The 19,704-nt window shown below is 41.1% G+C and overlaps 1 protein-coding gene across 1 annotated transcript; it reads right to left on the reverse strand.

Moving 5' to 3' along the window:
• Nucleotides 1-495: 495 nt before the first annotated feature.
• LOC139638368 (NLR family CARD domain-containing protein 3-like) lies at nt 496-17,345 on the reverse strand. The gene is made up of 13 exons (XM_071512488.1): nt 17,314-17,345; nt 14,369-14,471; nt 14,143-14,256; nt 13,926-14,039; nt 11,541-11,619; nt 11,151-11,376; nt 9,116-10,916; nt 8,829-9,002; nt 7,672-7,845; nt 6,083-6,256; nt 2,495-2,668; nt 1,864-1,910; nt 496-1,614 (listed from the first exon to the last, which is right to left on the reverse strand). Exons 2-13 carry the CDS (start codon nt 14,455-14,457, stop codon nt 974-976), a joined length of 3,807 nt encoding a protein of 1,268 aa, XP_071368589.1. The 5' UTR covers nt 14,458-14,471; nt 17,314-17,345; the 3' UTR covers nt 496-973.
• Between the last annotated feature and the right edge of the window lie 2,359 nt (nt 17,346-19,704).

The raw sequence follows: 19,704 nt of genomic DNA on the forward strand, positions 1-19,704 counted from the left end.
CATACTTTAACACTTTACTGAATTTTTTAAAACTATGTAGCTAGAGATTTGTTATTGTTTTCTTCAGAATCAGCTCAACTAATAAAGAAAAGCAGAACAGAGGAACCTGAAAGCAGAAACAGTCAATATTAGTGTTGGACAGTTAAAGGCTTTAACATCATTTTACTCTCCTCTATTCATTTTCACATTAGACTGAAAGGGGGTGGGGCCAGAATCCCTTATTTGGGCTGAAAAAATGATGTCACACTTGAGAGACAGTTTGACAAATGTAAATCAGTGATGTCATACATTACATTTCCCTTGATTCTGAAATGTAATAACTCACAACTTATAAAACAAAAGAACAACAAATGACTGTTTTGTATTGATATTTTAAAACGGACCCCAGGAAGACTAGTCTGTCGCTTGTGCGTCGACTAATGGGGATCCACAATAAACAATAAACAGACAGAACAACAAATTAGTTTATTTTATAGTAATTATTATCCAATATTAAAAAAATCCTGTTTGAAACGGCTTGTTGTAAAAGATGAAGACCAGAAAATGTTCATTTAGGCTAAACTTTAATTCTGAGAAACAATTATAGAAAACTAGATAAATGTTTAGCTTGGAATGATGAAATGAGAATAAAATACCAAATAAAACAAAGTTGCAGAAGAAAGATATTTTAACCTGTCAATCATCAACAACAGACTCCATTATTTTCATTTTCACAATAAAATGTTCATGTTCTTGTACGTGTGTGTTGTGAAAACCCTGTTCAGTTTCCCAACACACACAATACACTCTGTTTACACTGACTGATGGATCATGTTTGTTCACAGTAATCACATGAAAATACAAACATTACTATTCTCACATTAAGATGTAGGTGTGTGTGTGTGTGTGTGTGTGTGTGTATGTGTGTGTGTGTGTGTGTGTGTGTGTGTGTGGTGTGTGTGTGTGTGTGTGTGATCCTGTCCAGAGTGAACTATCATTTCAGCAGCTGTCTTTGGTCTGCAGTCTGAGTGTTTCTCTCTCCCTCCTCTATCTGACACAGAGACACTGAGGAACCAGACAGTGGCTTAAATACCAACTTAAGCTGATCAATCAACCCAAACGTAGGATCAGACCTAACCCCAAGCCCAAACCCAGGGTAGAGTGGTTCAGTGAATGTGGTGTAGAAGGTGTGGAGGTGGATCAGTGTGTCAGAGGAGACTCTGTAGAAGGACAGAGAGCCAGCAGGCCAGTCCAGATATACTGCTACTCTGTTAGAGTCAGAGGAGGAGGGGGAACGTATGGCTGTTCTGCTGTTATTGTGACAGGCAGAGTAACTATCAGCATAGCAGACCAGACTCCAGGACTTTTCATTTCCTCCAAGCCTGCAGTCATCACCCCCTCCTCTCCTGATTCCTCTGTAAGTCACTCCTATATAAACCCCTCCTTTCCTCTCGACCTCCCAGTAACAGCGACCAGTCAGACCATTTCTACACAGCAGCTGTCTCCAGTAGACAAATCTCTCTGGGTGATCAGTATATGGTTGCTCCCCTATCACCTCTGTCACCTTTCTGTTGTCTTCAGACAAGAAGAGGTCTCTGTGTGCTGTGTTTGGGTCCAGTGTGAGTTCACAGGCATCTGATGGAGAGAACAAGACAATACAGCAGCAGCTTCTCATCTAATACACCTGTTGTGTTTATTATCTATTGATTTATTAACAGATTGACTGTTCATTTCTTCAGTTTCATGATGACACATTTTGTCAGCCATTTTTTTTCACAGTAGGATTTGAATAAATAGACGTCACATACATGAGCTTTCTATTTAAATAGTAATTGAATGTGTGCTGCTTTGTATTCATGAATATAAAACTGAATACACACTTACACTTCCTCAGACCTGGTTTCAACATCTGGACTCCACCATGGTCCACACTGTGGGGGTTAAATAAAGTCAGAACAGCATAATCTCTTCATAATGGAAACAAATAACCTTCATAACCTTCTGTATGAATGATTTTCTGATTTTCCATACAACGCCACTTGTTATTTGTAAGAGACATTTCTTATATATAGATGATATAGATTTATTGATTGTTTTCATTAATATTGAAAATATTTAACATTTACTTGTGTAACATATAGTTTATATTGCCTTAGATTAATGCTCGTCTCTCTTTAGCTAATTACTGTCAGCAGAGAAGCATCAGGTGGATTGTGCATTTACATTTTCCTTCAATAGAGAGAAGCTGTTGAGCTAGAGCACAAATTAGTTTTGACCGTGGCTTTGAACTTGTCCTTTACTCTGACTTTTTTCCTCATCCCTTTGTTTGATTAAGTAAACGGTAAAACAAAGAGTGTGGAGTGAAGGGCCTTTTTTAGAGTCATGAATCAACAGTTTAAGTGAGCTTGATACATCAAGAATCAAGAAAGTTGATCTTTCAGTGTTTCTCATCTTCTCAGTGTGACAGAGAAAATGTGTGTGACTCAGCCTTCTAGCAGACGCTGCCTCTCCATACCTGAGAGAGTCCAGTCTCCAGTGTGGATCCTCCAGTCCAGCAGAGAGCAGCTTCACTCCTGAGTCTCCTGGATGATTGTAGCTAAGGTCCAGCTCTCTCAGATGGGAGGGGTTGGAGCTCAGAGCTGAGGCCAGAGAAGCACAGCCTTCCTCTGTGAGGAGACAGCCTGACAGCCTACACACACACACACACACACACACACACACCAAGGTACATAGGTAGATGTTTTTTAGTATACAGCTGTGAAAATAGTTGTGACAATGCAGTCAAATTCTGGCAAAAAGTGTAACTGTCTCAAATGCAAACAGTTGACCCAGTGATCGGCTCCATAGGCGGATTATGAGACAAAGGGCCCCTGGACACCAGTGTTGGGCGGTAACACGTTAGGCTACTCAGTGACGCGTTACAGTAATGTGATTACTTTTTTCAGTAACAGTAGTGTAAGGGATTACAATTAAATTACATTACAGTTTCTAATCCCAGTAACACTCCTGCGTTACTGTGTTACTTAAACCTGAACCTCGGTCAACCTTTTCTGTTCTCTCCTTTTTTCAAAGGTTTTTCTTTTTTTTCAAATCCCTGTTTGTTTTTTTCTTCATATCTTCAGGACATGCAGCAGGTTTATGTCACTACTCACTAAAAAAGCAAAACAAAAGCTGGAGGGTGAGGGAGAGACGCAGACTTTCAGCAGCTGGAAGTTTTCCCATTACTTTGAATTTATCTCAGTCAAGGATGCAAAGAACATTATTGTCCGTTGTAAACTTTGTGTGGCAGCAAAATGCTTTCCACAGCGAAAAACACAACATCCAGTTTATCAAAGCATCTGATACGCAACACAGTACCTGACAAGGAGGATCCACTGCCAACGACAAACACACACTGACTAAACAACAGATGTGGATTTCAGAGCAGGCCGCTGGTGGACAAACAGCTACTCAGCAGAAGAAGAAGTGATGGATTACTTGAGGTCACGAGGATCTAAGATTGAGACCCTCAACCAGTTCTCAAACATCAAAAACATTTACATGAAGTACAAAACCCCGACCCCATCTAGCGCCTGTGGAGCGGCTGTTCTGAACAGACTGTCTGTCTAACAGGTTAGAGAAGCTTTGTGAAACAATCATCGTTTCACTTCTGAACAGCAGGCCTGGCTGTGGTGTGATGTAACTAATTACTGTTCCTGTAGAGTAATAAGTAAAGTAATGTGAACTTGCCCAACACTGCTGAGCACAGATACCTACTAAGCGAGGTAGTGGTCCAAGTTCTAGTTAGAGTGGTAGACGTTCAGGTGTGAGGACATTTACATCTAGACCCCCTGAGAGGCCAGCAGAAAGAGCAGAGAAAGCCCCACCTGTGTGTTATTTTTGTGGAAAGGAAGGTCACATAAAGCCAGAATGTCCAGATTTTAAAGCTAAAGGAGCTAATACCATGTGTTGTGTGCCAAGACCCATTAGACATGGGGTGGGAGATCAGGAAGTTAGGGGTAAGATGCAAACCACCACCATTTCAGTGAATGGTACCCCTGTCACAGCTCTGCTAGACTCTGCCAGCACCCAAACCTTAGTCATGCCCTACCTAGTTGAGAATCCAAATCAGTTTGGGAATGGGGTTGTGGATGTTTGGTGTGTTCATGGGGACAAACGTCCTTATCCCACAGCCCATGTAGGGCCAGACCTACTTTTTGGAAGTTGGGGTGGTGCCAGGCTTAACTCATCCAGTACTGTTGGGCCAGGATGTACCCATACTACCTGAGTTGCTGCAGGCCAGTAAGCCAGTTAATATGGTTGTTACACGGTCTCAGGATAGAGATAAGGTCAGTCAGACCCCTAGTGTCTCCCCTCACTCCCAGTGGCTACAGCACCTTCCCTTCAGCCAGACTGAGCTTACATGCGAGGGTAACGGCAAGGTTAAAAAGAGCAAGCAACAAAGAAGGAGGGAGAAATTAAAGGGCACAGCCAGAAAGGAGCAGTCTCAGTCACCAGAGCCAGGGAAGCCATGTTTCCCGATTTTTGTTTATCATTTTTTGGTTAATAAAACCACGACCTCTTTTGCATTATACCTCTGCCTCATGACTCCCTTCTTCAGCACACCGACATCTTTTTTTGAAGTTTTTCCAGTGCCAGTCAGCCACACTAGCATCCCTTTTAAGTAGTGGTACAAGCGGTATGCCTACAAGGCTATTAAAGACCAATTCAAATTCATATTCAAAACAGTTTTTTAAATACAAAAGAGTGAGATGAACATAAAAAACTACTGTATGCTCTCATTGTTGTCTAATTTTTTTGTTATTGCACTTATGGGAGAGAAAACTAAATAAACAATTACAACGGAATTACAAGGTGCAAACACATATTATTCTAGGCCTAAAAAACATATTTTAAAGTGCAAAATACCTCTGATTGCCTGCAATGCCCCAAAATCTACTGTCTGGCCACACAGCAGCTGCATGGTATATGAGTCAGTGGGCCCTGCTGACAGATCAGGAGTGGAAAACAACATTCTTCGTAAACCATGACTTTACATTACGAGACCTTTGGACAATAACGCAGCACTTTACTGCTAAAGCGCTATAGATAAACTGAGGGGAACACTCACTGTGACAGAGCCATGTTGACACCTTCAAAACAAATGTTTAGGTTATTATAGGGGGAATTTGGGGGCTTTGGTGTTGATATAAAAACCCTTTGACTGCAGCACAGTAAATGTGCAGTTAGTGTCCGCATCATCATGTCTCAGGCTCTGGCTTAGGGGCCCCCTGAGCTCTTGGGCCCCTGGGCCTGTGCCCGGTTGGCCCGTTTAGTAATCCATCCATGATCGGCTCTGTGGCTTCAGTTGGTTCAGTTTGACAGTTTGTCTCAGTTTGTGACAGAATCTTAGAAGTCCTTTCTGCTATTTTAGGTTTCAGCATCTGATGCTGCAAGGAGAGGAAATAGTGAAATATCTTCAAGCTGATCCATGCATTCATCTCCAGCAGAGTTTGTTGACCGTCCCCAGAGGCAGAACAAAACATAGGGAGGCAGCACTTTCTTATCACACTACACAAAATTGGAATAAACCCCCAGATAATATTAGACATGCTCCTAATCTGACCATTTTCAAATCTAGGCTAAAAACGTACATGTTCTGTGTTGGCTATAGCTAAGTCTCCTGCTATTTCGGTATTTTATTTTCATTTTATTTTATTCCATTTTATATCTTTTATTACTTTTAATGTTACGCACTTTAAAATGAAAGAGGGATTCCTATTGATTATTTTTATGACTTTAAATTGTGTATTTTAATGGTGTATTGTATTTCTATTTAAATGTAAAGCACTTTAAATTTCCTGTGTACCCTTTTTATGCTCTTTTCCTATGCACTTTTAATGTTTGTAATAATGAATGAATTATTTTATGCCTTCTTATCTTTTGCTATCTTTTTTCCTTTCTTTTGTAAAGCACTTTGAATTGCATTCAATGTATGAAAATGCGCTATATAAATAAACTTGCTTGCTGCTTGCTTGCTTCATGGAAAGTCATTCAGAGGCTACAAAACAGTGCTAAATGTTGACATCACAACTGGTTTAAAAATCATGTAAACAGATCTTACCTGAGAGTCTCCAGTCTACAGTGTGGACTCTCCAGTCCAGCAGAGAGCCGCTTCACTCCTGAATCCTGCAGGTCGTTGTTACTCAGGTCCAGCTCTCTCAGACTAGAGGACTGGGAGCTGAGAACTGACGACAACTCCTGACAGCATTTCTCTGAGAGCTTGGTTTGATTCAACCTGACAAAATTAATAGAAACATTTTCCCATTACGTTTTATCTTTCCAGAGCAACTCACTGTCAGTGAGCAGGAAGGGCTCAGCACCTTATTCAAGTACATTTGGACAGGGAACATTTTATGTTTCAGAGCTCAAACATGATGCTCTAACTCTGTCCACCCTTTTAATAGAATTAAAAGGAACAGAGTAGAAAAGAAGAGGAATACAAACCAATACATTTTTATCATACAGGGTTTAAACCATACGAAATGATGAGAAAATGTATATGACCACTGTGGCATCCCAGGGGGAACTAAGAGAGAGGAGCCCAAAAGCAGACAAAGGGTTCAGTGCCAAGACCAGTACTGCAGGCTTCCCCTGGGACAGCTATGCTAAAAAAGGAGGGATGTCCGCACAACCAAATTAATTACAAAAGTTTATTATACGCACAGCAGCAAGCTGAGAAACAAACGCGTTTCAGCGCTAAGCCTTCATCAGCGTTTCCACCCCCATGGGGGAGTGATACCATTTCAGTATGTACAGTATACAACATACTTGGTGTTACATGAAATCCTGCCTCTTACTTTCATTCTTCTGCCAGTATGTAGGTGTAGAAAGAAATCCCCCTTTATCATGGCATTACAGTTGTGGCAAGGAAGGTTACCAGAGGGAGGGGAAGGTAAGAAGTGCTGAGGTGGTATATAAGTGTCATTTTTTACCAGTGTGTCTCTCAGATTATTGGTACGCTTATTGGCGAATCTAGGTGGGGAAGAGAAAGCAGTCATTTCTATACCCAGTTGAATGGTGACCCCACCACCAGATTTGATAATGAAATTAAGAGTACACTTGATAGAGCATTGGCTGACCAGCTTGTTTACCAGCTGGTTGTGCGGACATCCCTCCTTTTTTTGAATCTGTATGCACAAGAGTCTGCACCCTAAAGACAACAAGAAGAGTTTGGAGTTGAGCGAGCTATTTCTTCCTTTGTTACATGTATGCTACATTCCATTGTACTTGGAACTCGGGGAAAAACACGACTTCCGACTTGGAAAAGTGCAACAGAACAGTCTTTGAAGTCAGAGCACCCAGAAGGAAATTGGAGCAAGACTTTCTGACTGGGAGCTCTGTTCGGCGACATAAACACACCTGATGTCACAGCAGTATGGCGGCGCTTATGGTGAAAGGTAAACTGAATTCTAATAGAATTTTAATAGAATTAAAAGGAACAGTACAGGAGTAGAAAAGAAGAGAAATACAACAAAATACATTTTTATAATACAGGGTTAAACCATACAAAATGATTGAATGTTTGATCAATGCAGAAAATGTAAAAAAAACCCACAAATAATACAAAAAAACAGAACACAAAGACATAAAAAGCATGCAGTTAACAGTTGCAACATATTATTACACAAAAGCATCTTAACCTGATCTTACCTGAGAGTCTCCAGTCTGCAGTGTGGACACTCCAGTCCAGCCGAGAGCAGCTTCACTCCTGAATCCTGCAGGTCGTTGTTACTCAGGTCCAGCTCTCTCAGACTAGAGGACTGGGAGCTGAGAACTGAGGCCAGAGCTTCACAGCTTCTCTCTGACAGCTGACAGCCACTCAGCCTTAACGGACATTAACAGAAATAAAAATGCTATTCTTTGATATTTTAAGTCTCTCAATGTTGTCTGTGTTTTTTCTTTCAGATCACTACTACTAATAATGAAAAACTCTATTTATCTAAAAGCAGAGTTTACAGTGTACTTCGCATGGTGCTGTAGCTCATTGAGCTGAGTGTAGCACTAAGAAAGCCAGCGATACTGGTTTGATTCCCACTGGGGTCACCAATGCTACAAATATATTCACACATGGTACTGTAAGGTGATTTGGATAAATACATCCACCAAATGGTGCATGCTATGTTATGCTTTCCAAAGAATAGCAAGATATATAAAGCAAATTTAAAGTGTTTTAACAGATGAGCCTAATCCCTCAGGAAGGCATTTCAGTCTAGAGGCCCTGATGGGAAAAGTGTTTTCACCTTCAGTCTTGAGTCTAGACTGAGGGAAAGTCAGAAAGACCTGAAGATCTCAACTTGCTCTCCGGCTCAAAGGGAACTAAGAGCTCTGCAGTGAAACTAATGGAGAAAACTGGTCATGTTTTAAATGTGATCAGTGAAATCTTAATATTAATTCTGTATTAAGTGGTAACCAGTAGAGAGATGGTACAGTTGGGGATATATGATCTCTATTTAACACTAGTTAAAATCCTAGCTGCTCTATTCTGAACAAGCTGGAGATGTGACAGTGAATTATGGCTGAGACAGGAATAGAGAGAAGTGCAGTAATCTAAATTACATGATATCAGAGCATGTATAATCTTCTCTAAATCCTTCATGTTCATGGCTGTGTATTTGAATTTGAATAAAACAAGTGCTGGAAAATTCCCAAACTTTCTTTAAAGTGAAATTCTAAATTGAAGACGCCGATGTAAAACTTGCAGGGTCACTCTTTGCAGATTCAGGAATCCTGACCCGAGAGACTGCTTTGAGAGCATAGAGCTTAGTTTGGAATAAATTCAATTGAAATAAACTGTACATGGATCTTACCTGAGAGTTTCAAGTCTACAGTGTGGACTCTCCAGTCCAGCAGAGAACAGCTTCACTCCTGAATCCTGCAGGTCGTTGTTACTCAGGTCCAGCTCTCTCAGACTAGAGGACTGGGAGCTGACAACTGAGGCCAGAGCTTCACAGCTTCTCTCTGACAGCTTACAGACATTCAGCCTGAAGAAATATTAGTGATGAAGATGTACAATAACTTTGAAAATATATATTTTTTCCTCTGTATGAATATTAGATTCAATATATTGAATCTATCCAGTTTTCTATGCACTTACAAAGATTTATTGGAGGCTTTGACCACTGGCAGCAGCCTCAGAAGAGCCTCCTCTGAAGCAGAGTATTTCTTCAGGTCAAACACGTCCAGCTCTTCTTCTGATGACAGTAAGATGAAGACCAGAGCCGACCACTGAGCAGGGGAGAGTTTGGCTCTGGAGAGACTTCCTGATCTCAGGTACTGTTGGATCTCCTTCACTAGAGAACGGTCATTCATCTCATTCAGACAGTGGAACAAATTGATGCTTCTCTCTGGAGACGGATTCTCCCTGATCTTCTCCTTGATGTACTGGACTGTTTCCTGATTGGTCTGTGAGCTACTTCCTGTCTGTGTCAGCAGGCCTCGTAGGAGAGTCTGATTGGTCTCCAGTGAAAGACCCAGGAGGAAGCGGAGGAACAAGTCCAGGTGTCCATTTGGACTCTGTAAGGTCTTGTCCACAGCACTCTGGTAGAGGTGATTTACCTGAGATTGGTCTCTTAGTTGAGATGTTGTGGAGGCTGATTGTAGTTCTGACAGTAGATTGACACCAGTATTGATGAATGAGACGATGACATAAACAGCAGCCAGAAACTCCTGAATGCTCAGATGGACAAAGCAGAACACCTTGTCCTGGTACAGCCCACGCTCCTCTTTAAAGATCTGTGTGAACACTCCTGAGTACACTGAGGCTGCTCTGATATCAATGCCACATTCTGCCAGGTCAGCTTCATAGAAGATCAGGTTGTCTTTCTCCAGCTGGTCAAAAGCCAGTTTTCCCAGAGACAGAATCATCTTCCTGCTCTCTGTATTCCAGAGTGGATCTGTCTCAGCTCTCCCATGATACTTGACATTCCCCTGTTTGGACTGAACCACCAGAAAGTGGATGTACATCTCAGTCAGGGTCTTGGGCAGGTCTCCCCTCTCACTGGTTTCCAACACATGCTCCAGAACAGTAGCAGTGATCCAGCAGAAGACTGGGATGTGGCACATGATGTGGAGGCTTTGTGAAGTCTTGATGTGGGAGATGATTCTGCTGGCCTGCTCCTCATCTGTGAATCTCTTCCTGAAGTACTCCTCCTTCTGTGGGTCAGTGAAGCCTCTCACCTCTGTCACCATGTCAACGCACTCAGGAGGGATCTGATTGGCTGCTGCAGGTCGTGTGGTTATCCAGAGGCGAGCAGAGGGCAGCAGTTTCCCCTCGATGAGGTTTGTCAGCAGGGCGTCCACTGAGGTTGACTCTGTCACATCAGTCAGGATCTCGTTGTTCTGGAAGTCTAGAGGAAGTCGACACTCATCCAGACCGTCAAAGATGAACACAACCTGGAACTTGTCAAACCTGCAGATTCCTGCTTCTTTGGTGTCAATAAAGAAGTGATGAAGAAGTTTCACCAAGCTGTACTTTTTCCCTTTCAGCAGATTCAGCTCTCGGAAAGTCAGCGGAAATATGAACTGTATATCTTGATTGGCTTTGTCTTCAGCCCAGTCCAGAGTGAACTTCTGTGTTAAGACTGTTTTCCCGATGCCAGCCACTCCCTTTGTCATCAGTGTTCTGATTGGTGTATCTCTTCCAGGTAAGGGTTTAAAGCTATCTTCACATTTGATTGTTGTTTCTGGTCTCACTGGTTTCCTGGATGCTGCTTCAATCTGTCTGACCTCATGTTCATCATTGACCTCTCCACTCCCTCCCTCTGTGATGTAGAGCTCTGTGTAGATCTGATTCAGAAGTGTTGGGTTTCCTGCTTTAGCAATCCCCTCAAACACACACTGAAACTTCTCCTTCAGATTGGATTTGAGGTGATGTTGGCAGATGGGTGCAAGAGTTTCTGAATGAACAAACAACAAATTAAATCAATGAGTATTTGCCCACTCGATATGATATCTATTCAGTTCATCAGTAGTAGACAAACATGTTCTGACTGTGTGCAGCCCAGAAGAATTGTATAGATCTGATGCAGATGTGCACAGCGTATTTACAGCAGAGTTTGGAAATGTAAACATCTCTCATTTTCCCACCATTTCCCCTCTCCATCATGTTAAACCTGTTAAAAGCCTCTTACTGCTCTGCAGAAAGTCAGCCAGCTCCTCCTGCTTCATTCTCCTCAGGAAGTGCAGTGTGATCTGCAGAAAAGCCTCTCTGCTCCTCCTCTGCTCTTCCTCCTCACCGTCCACCATCTCCTCATCCTCCCTCTGCTTCTCTGAGCATTCTGGGTAATCTGGACTCAGAACCCTCTGGACCCTTTTCAGCTCGTTCTTCACAAAAGTGACAATGTTCTCCTCAAGAAGCTGGAACAGAATACAAAATCATGGAACCCAACATCAAATTGATCTTGCACAGTTTGAAAGCCCACTGGTCTAAAGAGTGCAGCATGGAGACTATGATGACCAGAATGGTTGTTTTGGATTTTCTTTGTAGCTGAAGTAAAAGGTGTTGTTGTACATTTACACACCATAAATATGGAGTCCAGGTCTGTTTGATGCTCCTGAGCAGACTGACCACTGGGAACCTCTTTCCATTGCTGGTGAACTCTGCAGAGAAAACATTAACTATTAGGTCTCCAGATAACACACACACACACACACACACAGGTTGTTAAAGGTGTTGTGTTCTGTCATGATGAATCCTGGCAGAAACACAAGGTGAACTCCACTGTAAATGTTTCTCTGAAGTGGCTTTCCCAAAGCAGGTCGTAGTGCTAAGTATCTCTTGAAGTCATTCTTCAAGACATTTGTTCATTTCACGAGGCTTTCCTAAAAATACTCACAACTCAAGTAGTACAAGAAATGCGTTATTCATTCACGGCAACCTGGCAGTAGTTGTGAGATTTCAAGTATCTCTTTGCAGGAGCGATGAAGGTGAGATCCTACAGCAGACAGACTGTCCAACCTAAACTCTGCGCTCCACAACATCAAAACCATTAGAGGCATTTCCTTTTGCCCAACCCTTACTGTCAAAATAAATAAATAATGCTACCTCTCTTTCTTTCCAATGTATTTATTATTAGGCTACATCAAATTTGAGCGTATACTTTAGTCTACATTAATACCCTAGGCCTTATGCGGTCAGCTGTTTTGCACTGTTCTAAGCAAATCCCAGGCAACTGGTCAACAACAACACAGTGTGGTTTATGAGCCTGAAAATTCAGTAAATATTTCAACAAGTGAAATTATAATGGTGAGCTGGGTCAATATCACACACCAGCCTCCATCCACAAGGCAGCCTGTCAGTCACAGCTCTATTGAAATGGCAGCATTACAAATAATATATAGAACTATATACATTCATAAAGATGAAGTGAACTGTTGGAGGCTATAAACTATATGTTATTTATAATTAAGGTTTCTTCAATTGACTTGGTGTGCTTTCAGCTAAGAAAATGAATGATTCCTTGAATCGACCCGTGATGCCTTACGATTCTTGAAGTTGATATTCAAGTAGATCTTTAAAATTTGTTGTCATGAAATCCTTTGGGAAACACGTGAAGATCTAAAGAACTCTCTTGAAGTAGTGTGTGAAATATGTTGTGAGTTTTCAAGATACATGGTTAGGGTTATTCAGTCAGCCCTGATTATTGGATGTGATGTTTTGAAAGAGGAAACTAAATCAACAGAGTATGAAGGGCCGGACCAATTCTATACCTCATGACTTCATACCTCTTCTTAGGAGAGCTGGATAATAACAAACTCATCTGTTTTAAATTCTTACCTTTGCTCAGCAGAGTGCTGTCCATCTTTAAAGTTAATTACAGTCCCCCACCACAAATTGGATTCTGTGACAATAACATGGATTGGACTCTGTGACAACAGCACAAACTGGACACGCCATTTTCACCTAAAGGTTGGCCAATGGTTAAGTTTAAGCAAGTAAAACAACTGTGGTTAAGGTTTGGGTTGGTCATGATTAAATAATAAATCATTTTCACTAAAAATAAAAATTTGGTCACAACAGAATCAAAGCTGGGAATAAGATGGGAATTGAACCCCAGTCGCCGGCATTGTAGGCAAACGCATCCGCCCATCCACCATCCAGACCACAACACCCTTACTTTGCACTGCGTTACTTCAATGTGAGACTACTTCCTGTCATGCCTCCTTCACAAAACCATTTCCTGCTGGGAACACGCATTTTTAACACTTTCCGTGCCACCAACACGTGATTTGGTGATAAGTCATGTTCATTTCACCTATTTGTGTGAGATCAGGTTGATAGAAACATTATGAACACAGTGAAGGTATCTGTGTCCTTATGGAGAACACAATCCTACAATTTAATTGTTTTTTATGAAGGGCCGGACCAATTCTATATCTCATGACATGATACCTCTTGAAAATATTATCTGGGACTGCATTGGAATGTTCTCCCACACTGGTTGTTAATGACAGTTGACCACTATGAGATCTCCCATTAAAGAGACTTGACTCAGTACATGCAGTTCAGGTTGTCATTTATTGAGCTCTGGCAGCTCAGACATGTTTGTCATGGTCTCTGCAGTTGAAACAAACAAAGAAATTAATTAAATAGAATCATCAAATAGTCAGTTGAAAGAACATTACAATAAACAACCCAAAATAATATCATAAACAGAAAACAAACACTTTGATCAACAGTGACACATGCTGTAGAGGCTGTAGATGTGTTCAGCTCCATTGCTGAGAGTGAACTGCTAACTAAAGCCCAGCTCAGCTCCCTGTCAGCCAGCTGCAGCTTGTTGTCCTTGATGAGGGAGCTGCTACATGTCTTTGATTACCTGGCCATTTGGGGCAATGTTAGGAGCATTTAGAGGCACCAGAGGAAGGAGGGCTGGATAATAAACTCATCCGTTTTAAATTCTTACCTTTGCTCAGCAGAGTTGTGTCCATCTTTAAAGTTAATAAAGTGATCATTAGACTGGTCACTCTTCATGGACACACAGCTGGGTTCAGGGGAGTCTGGTCTCTCCTGCTGGATCCTGATAGAAACATTATGAACACAGTGAAGGTATCTGTGTCCTTATGAAGAAGACAAATGTACTTTCTTAGTAATGCTAACATACATACATAATGACGACTTACATATTTTCAGACACATGTTGTCTTTTAAAAAAAATAGGTCGATGCATAGACCGGTCACTCTTCATGGACACACAGCTGGGTTCAGGGGAGTCTGGTCTCTCCTGCTGGACTGGGCTTCAACACAACAGAGACAGAGCTTTTACTCTGAATAATGATGCTGTAATGATTTCACTGCTGAGCTCTGAGATGGAGAACAGTCATGGACAGTTAGAGATCCTCATCTTACCTCTCAGCTTTGGTCCGGCTGTCATGTTCCCCACACAGAGTGGTTTTAGAGGGAGGGAGCCCCTCCTCTCTCTCCTCAGACTGGCTCATAGTAGAGCCAGCACCTTTACACAAACACACCCAACATGCTGTTAGCTGGACTCATTCATTACAACAAGGTTTCCATTACAGGATATATCACTTCTGCTGTTGTGATCACTCCTGACTGTAAAATGCCAAATATACAATGCACTGAACTTTCTCAACTGGCTTTAAAAGCTCTTAAAATGTTTTGAATTTTACTCTCGAATTTTACAGACACCTGTAGTCACCCTGCTTATGGTTTGCACTTTTGTTTTCCCTCAGAAATAAAACTGTTTTTTTTTCACTCATAATTGTCTTCATTCAGATTTTGCTCAAAATATCGGGACAATGTCAAACCATGAACCCAGTATTATATTATTTATCCAACCGTCAGTTGAATGTATGAATGTTCAAAACACTATGAAGACCTGCTCTTTCCAACAAATGAACTGAGCAGGTTTATACAGACAGAAGGATTTTTAAGCCTTGAGGACAACTGAGACTTTAAAGGTTCAAAAGGTTTCAGTGTGAAAGGCAGTGAACCTCAGTTTTGTGGAGGTTGTAGTGTTTTGTACACAGCAAGGGCGTAGCGGACACGGGGTACGCGGGGGACACATCCCCCGCAGTTCCCGTCTCTGTCCCCTCTGTCCCCCGCACTTTAATCCAAAATTCAGCGCTAATTTTGTGACAAAACGGTGGCGGTTGGCACATTCCCACGGCATTCTCCTACTCAGAATCATCTCTCTCTCTCTCTCTCTCTCTCTCTGTCTCTCTCTCTCTCTCTCTCTCTCTCTCTCTCTCTCTCTCTCATAGAATTCTTAAGGGAAACAATAATACTTGTATGATAGCGGTTTGCACTTGTATTTGTCAATTTCATTCCTCCTTTCCCCTCTGTTTTCTTTACAAATCGCACTCTGCTGCCGTTTCTAATATAATTTAGTCATTTCAAATAATAAGTGCACTTACAGTATTTATATAATAACTCAGTCCTATAGTCCTATAGTAAGTGCTTGAGGTCCGGATCTACTAAAGGTTTGCGCCACCGCGAATCGCATTGCGGGTGCTAAAACCTTGTTTCCTGATCTACTAAGACGGCCGTTTTTTGCGGTTTGGTCTAATTGCATATGCTTTTGTGGGTGTACCAAGGCTGAGGCGGAAAATAAAGGGGGGGATTTATGGAAATTGGTAGTGGACGTGATTTATCAAGAGGCGGTGGCCGTTAATACCTGCTGATTGCGCACGGAATTTAAGAGCTAGGAACAGCATGTCTCATCATTTTGCGCATAGGATAGCTCTGCTGGAACTGTCTCTGGAACCGGTCTAAGATCAAAGTGACACAGTCATCTACACAGCTTAACATGCAGTCATTAGATCGCAGGGTTTAAACGACTTAAAAATGTACAATTTAAGCCTCATTGGCAGAGTAGCAGAATACGCACTCAATATTAGACTATTACCTAAATATTTAAAAAAAAAAAAAAAAAACTAAAGTTGCACGCTCTTCTCTGGAGCGTGCAACTTTCTCTTTGCTGACACTTATTACGAGCCAATGTCTCCGCGACATTGCCTTGATGAAAACAATGCAGTTAAAACATAACAAACAACGTGCGTAATAACTGTCACGACAGTGGAGAGGTGTGCGCGCGGCTTCTCCAGCTATATGTAACCGTACCTTCACCAGGTCTCCATCCCTCCCACACTGGCACCTGCGTCTCAGTCAGGCTCTCCTGCACTGAGACGCCAAGGGAGTTAAGGCTCCTCTTTGGCTGTATTTGTGGTCAGCATTTTGGTTCACTTCCTCATGTCATACCAGAGCTTTTTACCTCCGCTAAATCGCGCTTGTGGTGCCCAACTGTATTCACTTTATGTTGTTCCAGAGTGACTGTTTACGCGCGGGTAAAACGTCCTCTCTGCAGCTCTTTGGGGTTTTCTCTGCCACCAACACTTAAAGATAAACTGGTCAACCTAAATAGGAGACTGATTGCTAAGCAATTCATCGTGGCTAAGGAGAGGCGCAGAAACACGTTTGGGTGCTTCGTTTAGGCTAGATCATGGCCATGAATATTATGCTCAACAAATAAGACGGGCTGTAGACTTTAGTTTGTGTATATACTATGTTATGATGAATAGGCCTATAATACTGTGAGCTATTTGAAATCTGTTGATTTATGTTTGTGAAAATCGAATGGGAGAGGATCTTTCAATAAATAATTGAATAAAAATCGTCTTACTCCTGAACAATCACTTCTGAAATTATGGCTACGCCCCTGGTACACAGTGTATCAACAGAAACACAACATGTATCTGAGCTTTCACACTAGTTCTGACACTTCCTGCAGATTGCACCAATGCAATGAATTAAGATTACAACCTAACTAGAGTTTATCAGGCTTCCGCTAAAAGTCACAAATAAAACAATCTTCTTTATGGCCACAAAGAGAACAAATGTTGGATATTATGGCACTAATTAATGTAAATATAAGGGTATTTTTTAAGGGATTACTGGTTCGCATGATTTGACAGATTTTAGCACCTTGTCTTCCAAAAGTCTATATAGTCATAACATACAATGTCAGCTAGTGTATTCATCAAACAGTAATGTTACCTTAGACGCTTCTCTGGTGAAGTCACATCCAGATCAAGTCACACTTTCTGCTTGACTGACTGACTTTCTCCCTTCCTCTATAAAATGGCGTTAGCCGCTAGTCAACCACGGGAAGCTTCAGCAGACAGACAAACCTTTAACGGCTGATCTGTAGATTTCCTCTTGTTCTAGTCTAAATAAGCTAACGGTAGGTGGTAACAGTCACATAAAACATCTGCTGGATAGAGTCAGTAAAGTAAAATACATTAAACTGTCATGTAAACTGCTGCTTACAATACCTTTAGGTGCTGGAAATAATCTGCGCCACACCGATAAATGAAAGGGAAGCTAAAACAAAGAGGGAGAGAGAGAGAGAGAGGGGGGGTGGACTGTTAGATTGGATTGAATCAAGGAAACTATAAAAGAAGGAAAGGTCATTACGTCACTGGGTACGCACATTGGTGCCAAGTGTGAAAACTTCTTCTTTTTTAGTTTCCTTGGTTCAAACCAATCTAACGGTCCACGCCTTCTCTCTCTCTCTCTCTCTCTCTCTCTCTCTCTCTCTCTCTCTCTCTCTCATATAGTTTCCTTGGTTTGAATATCAGGAAGTATCAATGTCTATTGGTGGAAAAATCCAGACTTGAGTTTGGCTCTGTCGTCACATTCATCAGCATTTGATGATGTGAGTGATCACACTGTAGTCTGTGCTGTCAGTTTGCAGAAAACAGTGTTCAAGACGTGGGACGCCTTTGCTTGTTGCACAACACTGATAATATTTGGTTTGGCTGTTATCAGAGTCTCAGTCATCACCTATAATGGGTTTTTTTCCCCTCAGTTTATATGCTTTTTAACCTTTTATATTGCTGTGTTCCATAAACCAATAGGCCTAAGATTTTAAAAGTTATTAATATGTGTGTCCATTAACATCAATAATAAAATTGTATTGGTTTATGGAACACAGCAATATAAAAGATTAACCACTGATGATGGAATCTTCATCTTTGCACAATGTAGAAAAAATGGAATTACATGAAAAAATCAGCAGATGGTGATAAAAGATCCTTTGAATAAAACGGCTCCTCTAGATCTACAGGTTCTGTAGCAAATTATTAGGCACATTTATTAGGCCTCTCTAGCAACCAGTAATCCCTTAAAATAACCTTACACTTACATTCATTCACCCATGAATTTGTGCAAAATCCCCTCAATATTGATTAAGGGAGTTATTAATGGAGGAGACCTCATCAAAACCACCTTAAACACCCCTTGATGTTTGACTGCTTACTTTCTAATTTCATGTAAAATTCAGGGAGATAGGAACTTTCCACTTAATAAACTGTAAACCTGCATACAAAATCCCTTAATTTCTAGTGTCTCTGTGAATCAACCCATAAATAAATTCTTTATAAACCCATGATACTAACCTTACTTTTTTTTAAAGCTATGTTATTTTAATGGATAATGAATTTTTATGTAATGAGAAATGAAGGACATTTCAGGGATAAAGTTAAGGGGTTTGGTTTCTGTAACATATTACGGCTGGAATGATGACTTGAGTGTTTCTCCTAACTCGCTACTGACTGCAGGAATGGCGACCAGCTCAGTGGGTTGTCTATCAGGACAGATGAGCACTTACACAGATGATCTGTTCCACCATTTTATTACAGGTAGAGCATTTGCTTTAGCTTGGATTGGTTGGCTGGTAACAGAACAAAGGAGAACAAAAATCAAGAGGCTGTTCACAATTTCAAAGTATTTCAACAACAACATTAAATATTCCTTTTTTACAATGGATCGTTAATTCAGCAGGATCCATATATACAGAAATAAATGGCCATTATATATATCAAGAAGCAAACCATAAATGTGTGTGTGTGTGTGTGTGTGTGCGTGTGTGTGTGTGTGTGTTCCTGTCCAGAGTGAACCAGACACAATACAGCAGCAGTTATCATCTAATAGACCTGTTGTGTTTATTATTGGTTGATTTATTAATAGGTTGACAGTTCACAGTTTCATGATGAATGTTTTCATGAGTAAAACTAAATACACACTTACACTTCCTCAGACCTGATTTCAACATCTGGACTCCACCATGGTCCAGACTGTGGGGGTTAAATAAAGTCAGACCAGCATAATCTCTTTGATAATGGAAACAAATAACCCTCATAACCTTCTCTACGAGTGTTTTTTCATAAGACATCACTCATATCCAGCATTACACATTAAACTGTATCCCTCAGCTTCTCAGTGTGACCTGCACACATGCTGTAGCCAGTACAATCCACCAGAGGGCGTCCTCACTCAACAAAAACCTCCTCCTGAACAGATCCATGACCTGAACACAGAGAAGAGCTGCTGGAAACTCTGAGCATGTCAACACTGTCACTGTTATCGCTCCACCGGTCTGAAATGTTTTGTTTCAGCTTTTGCTCCTGAAAAAGGTTTGTTTTCTGAGGTCAAATCAGCCTGTAGTTTGAGAGTTTAGGTTCCAAAATGGGTAAAACTGCATAGATTAAGGATTTACAATGAAATTCTTACGATAACCTGGAGTCAAATTTTCCTTTCTTTTGAGTGAGGATAGGTAAATACATTTCAAAAAGTGTAAAATGGAGTTGGAAAGTGGTTTCATATGTAATGATGGATCTTGTCTTCTGCCTGTTGAACTTTGACATAAAATCTGACTGAGCTCT

The sequence above is a fragment of the Centroberyx affinis genome, unplaced genomic scaffold, assembly GCF_046629955.1.
Source record: "Centroberyx affinis isolate AG114_WGS23_722 - 3 ecotype Tasmania unplaced genomic scaffold, CSIRO-AGI_Caff_v1 ptg006312l_1, whole genome shotgun sequence".
NCBI lineage: Eukaryota > Metazoa > Chordata > Actinopteri > Beryciformes > Berycidae > Centroberyx > Centroberyx affinis.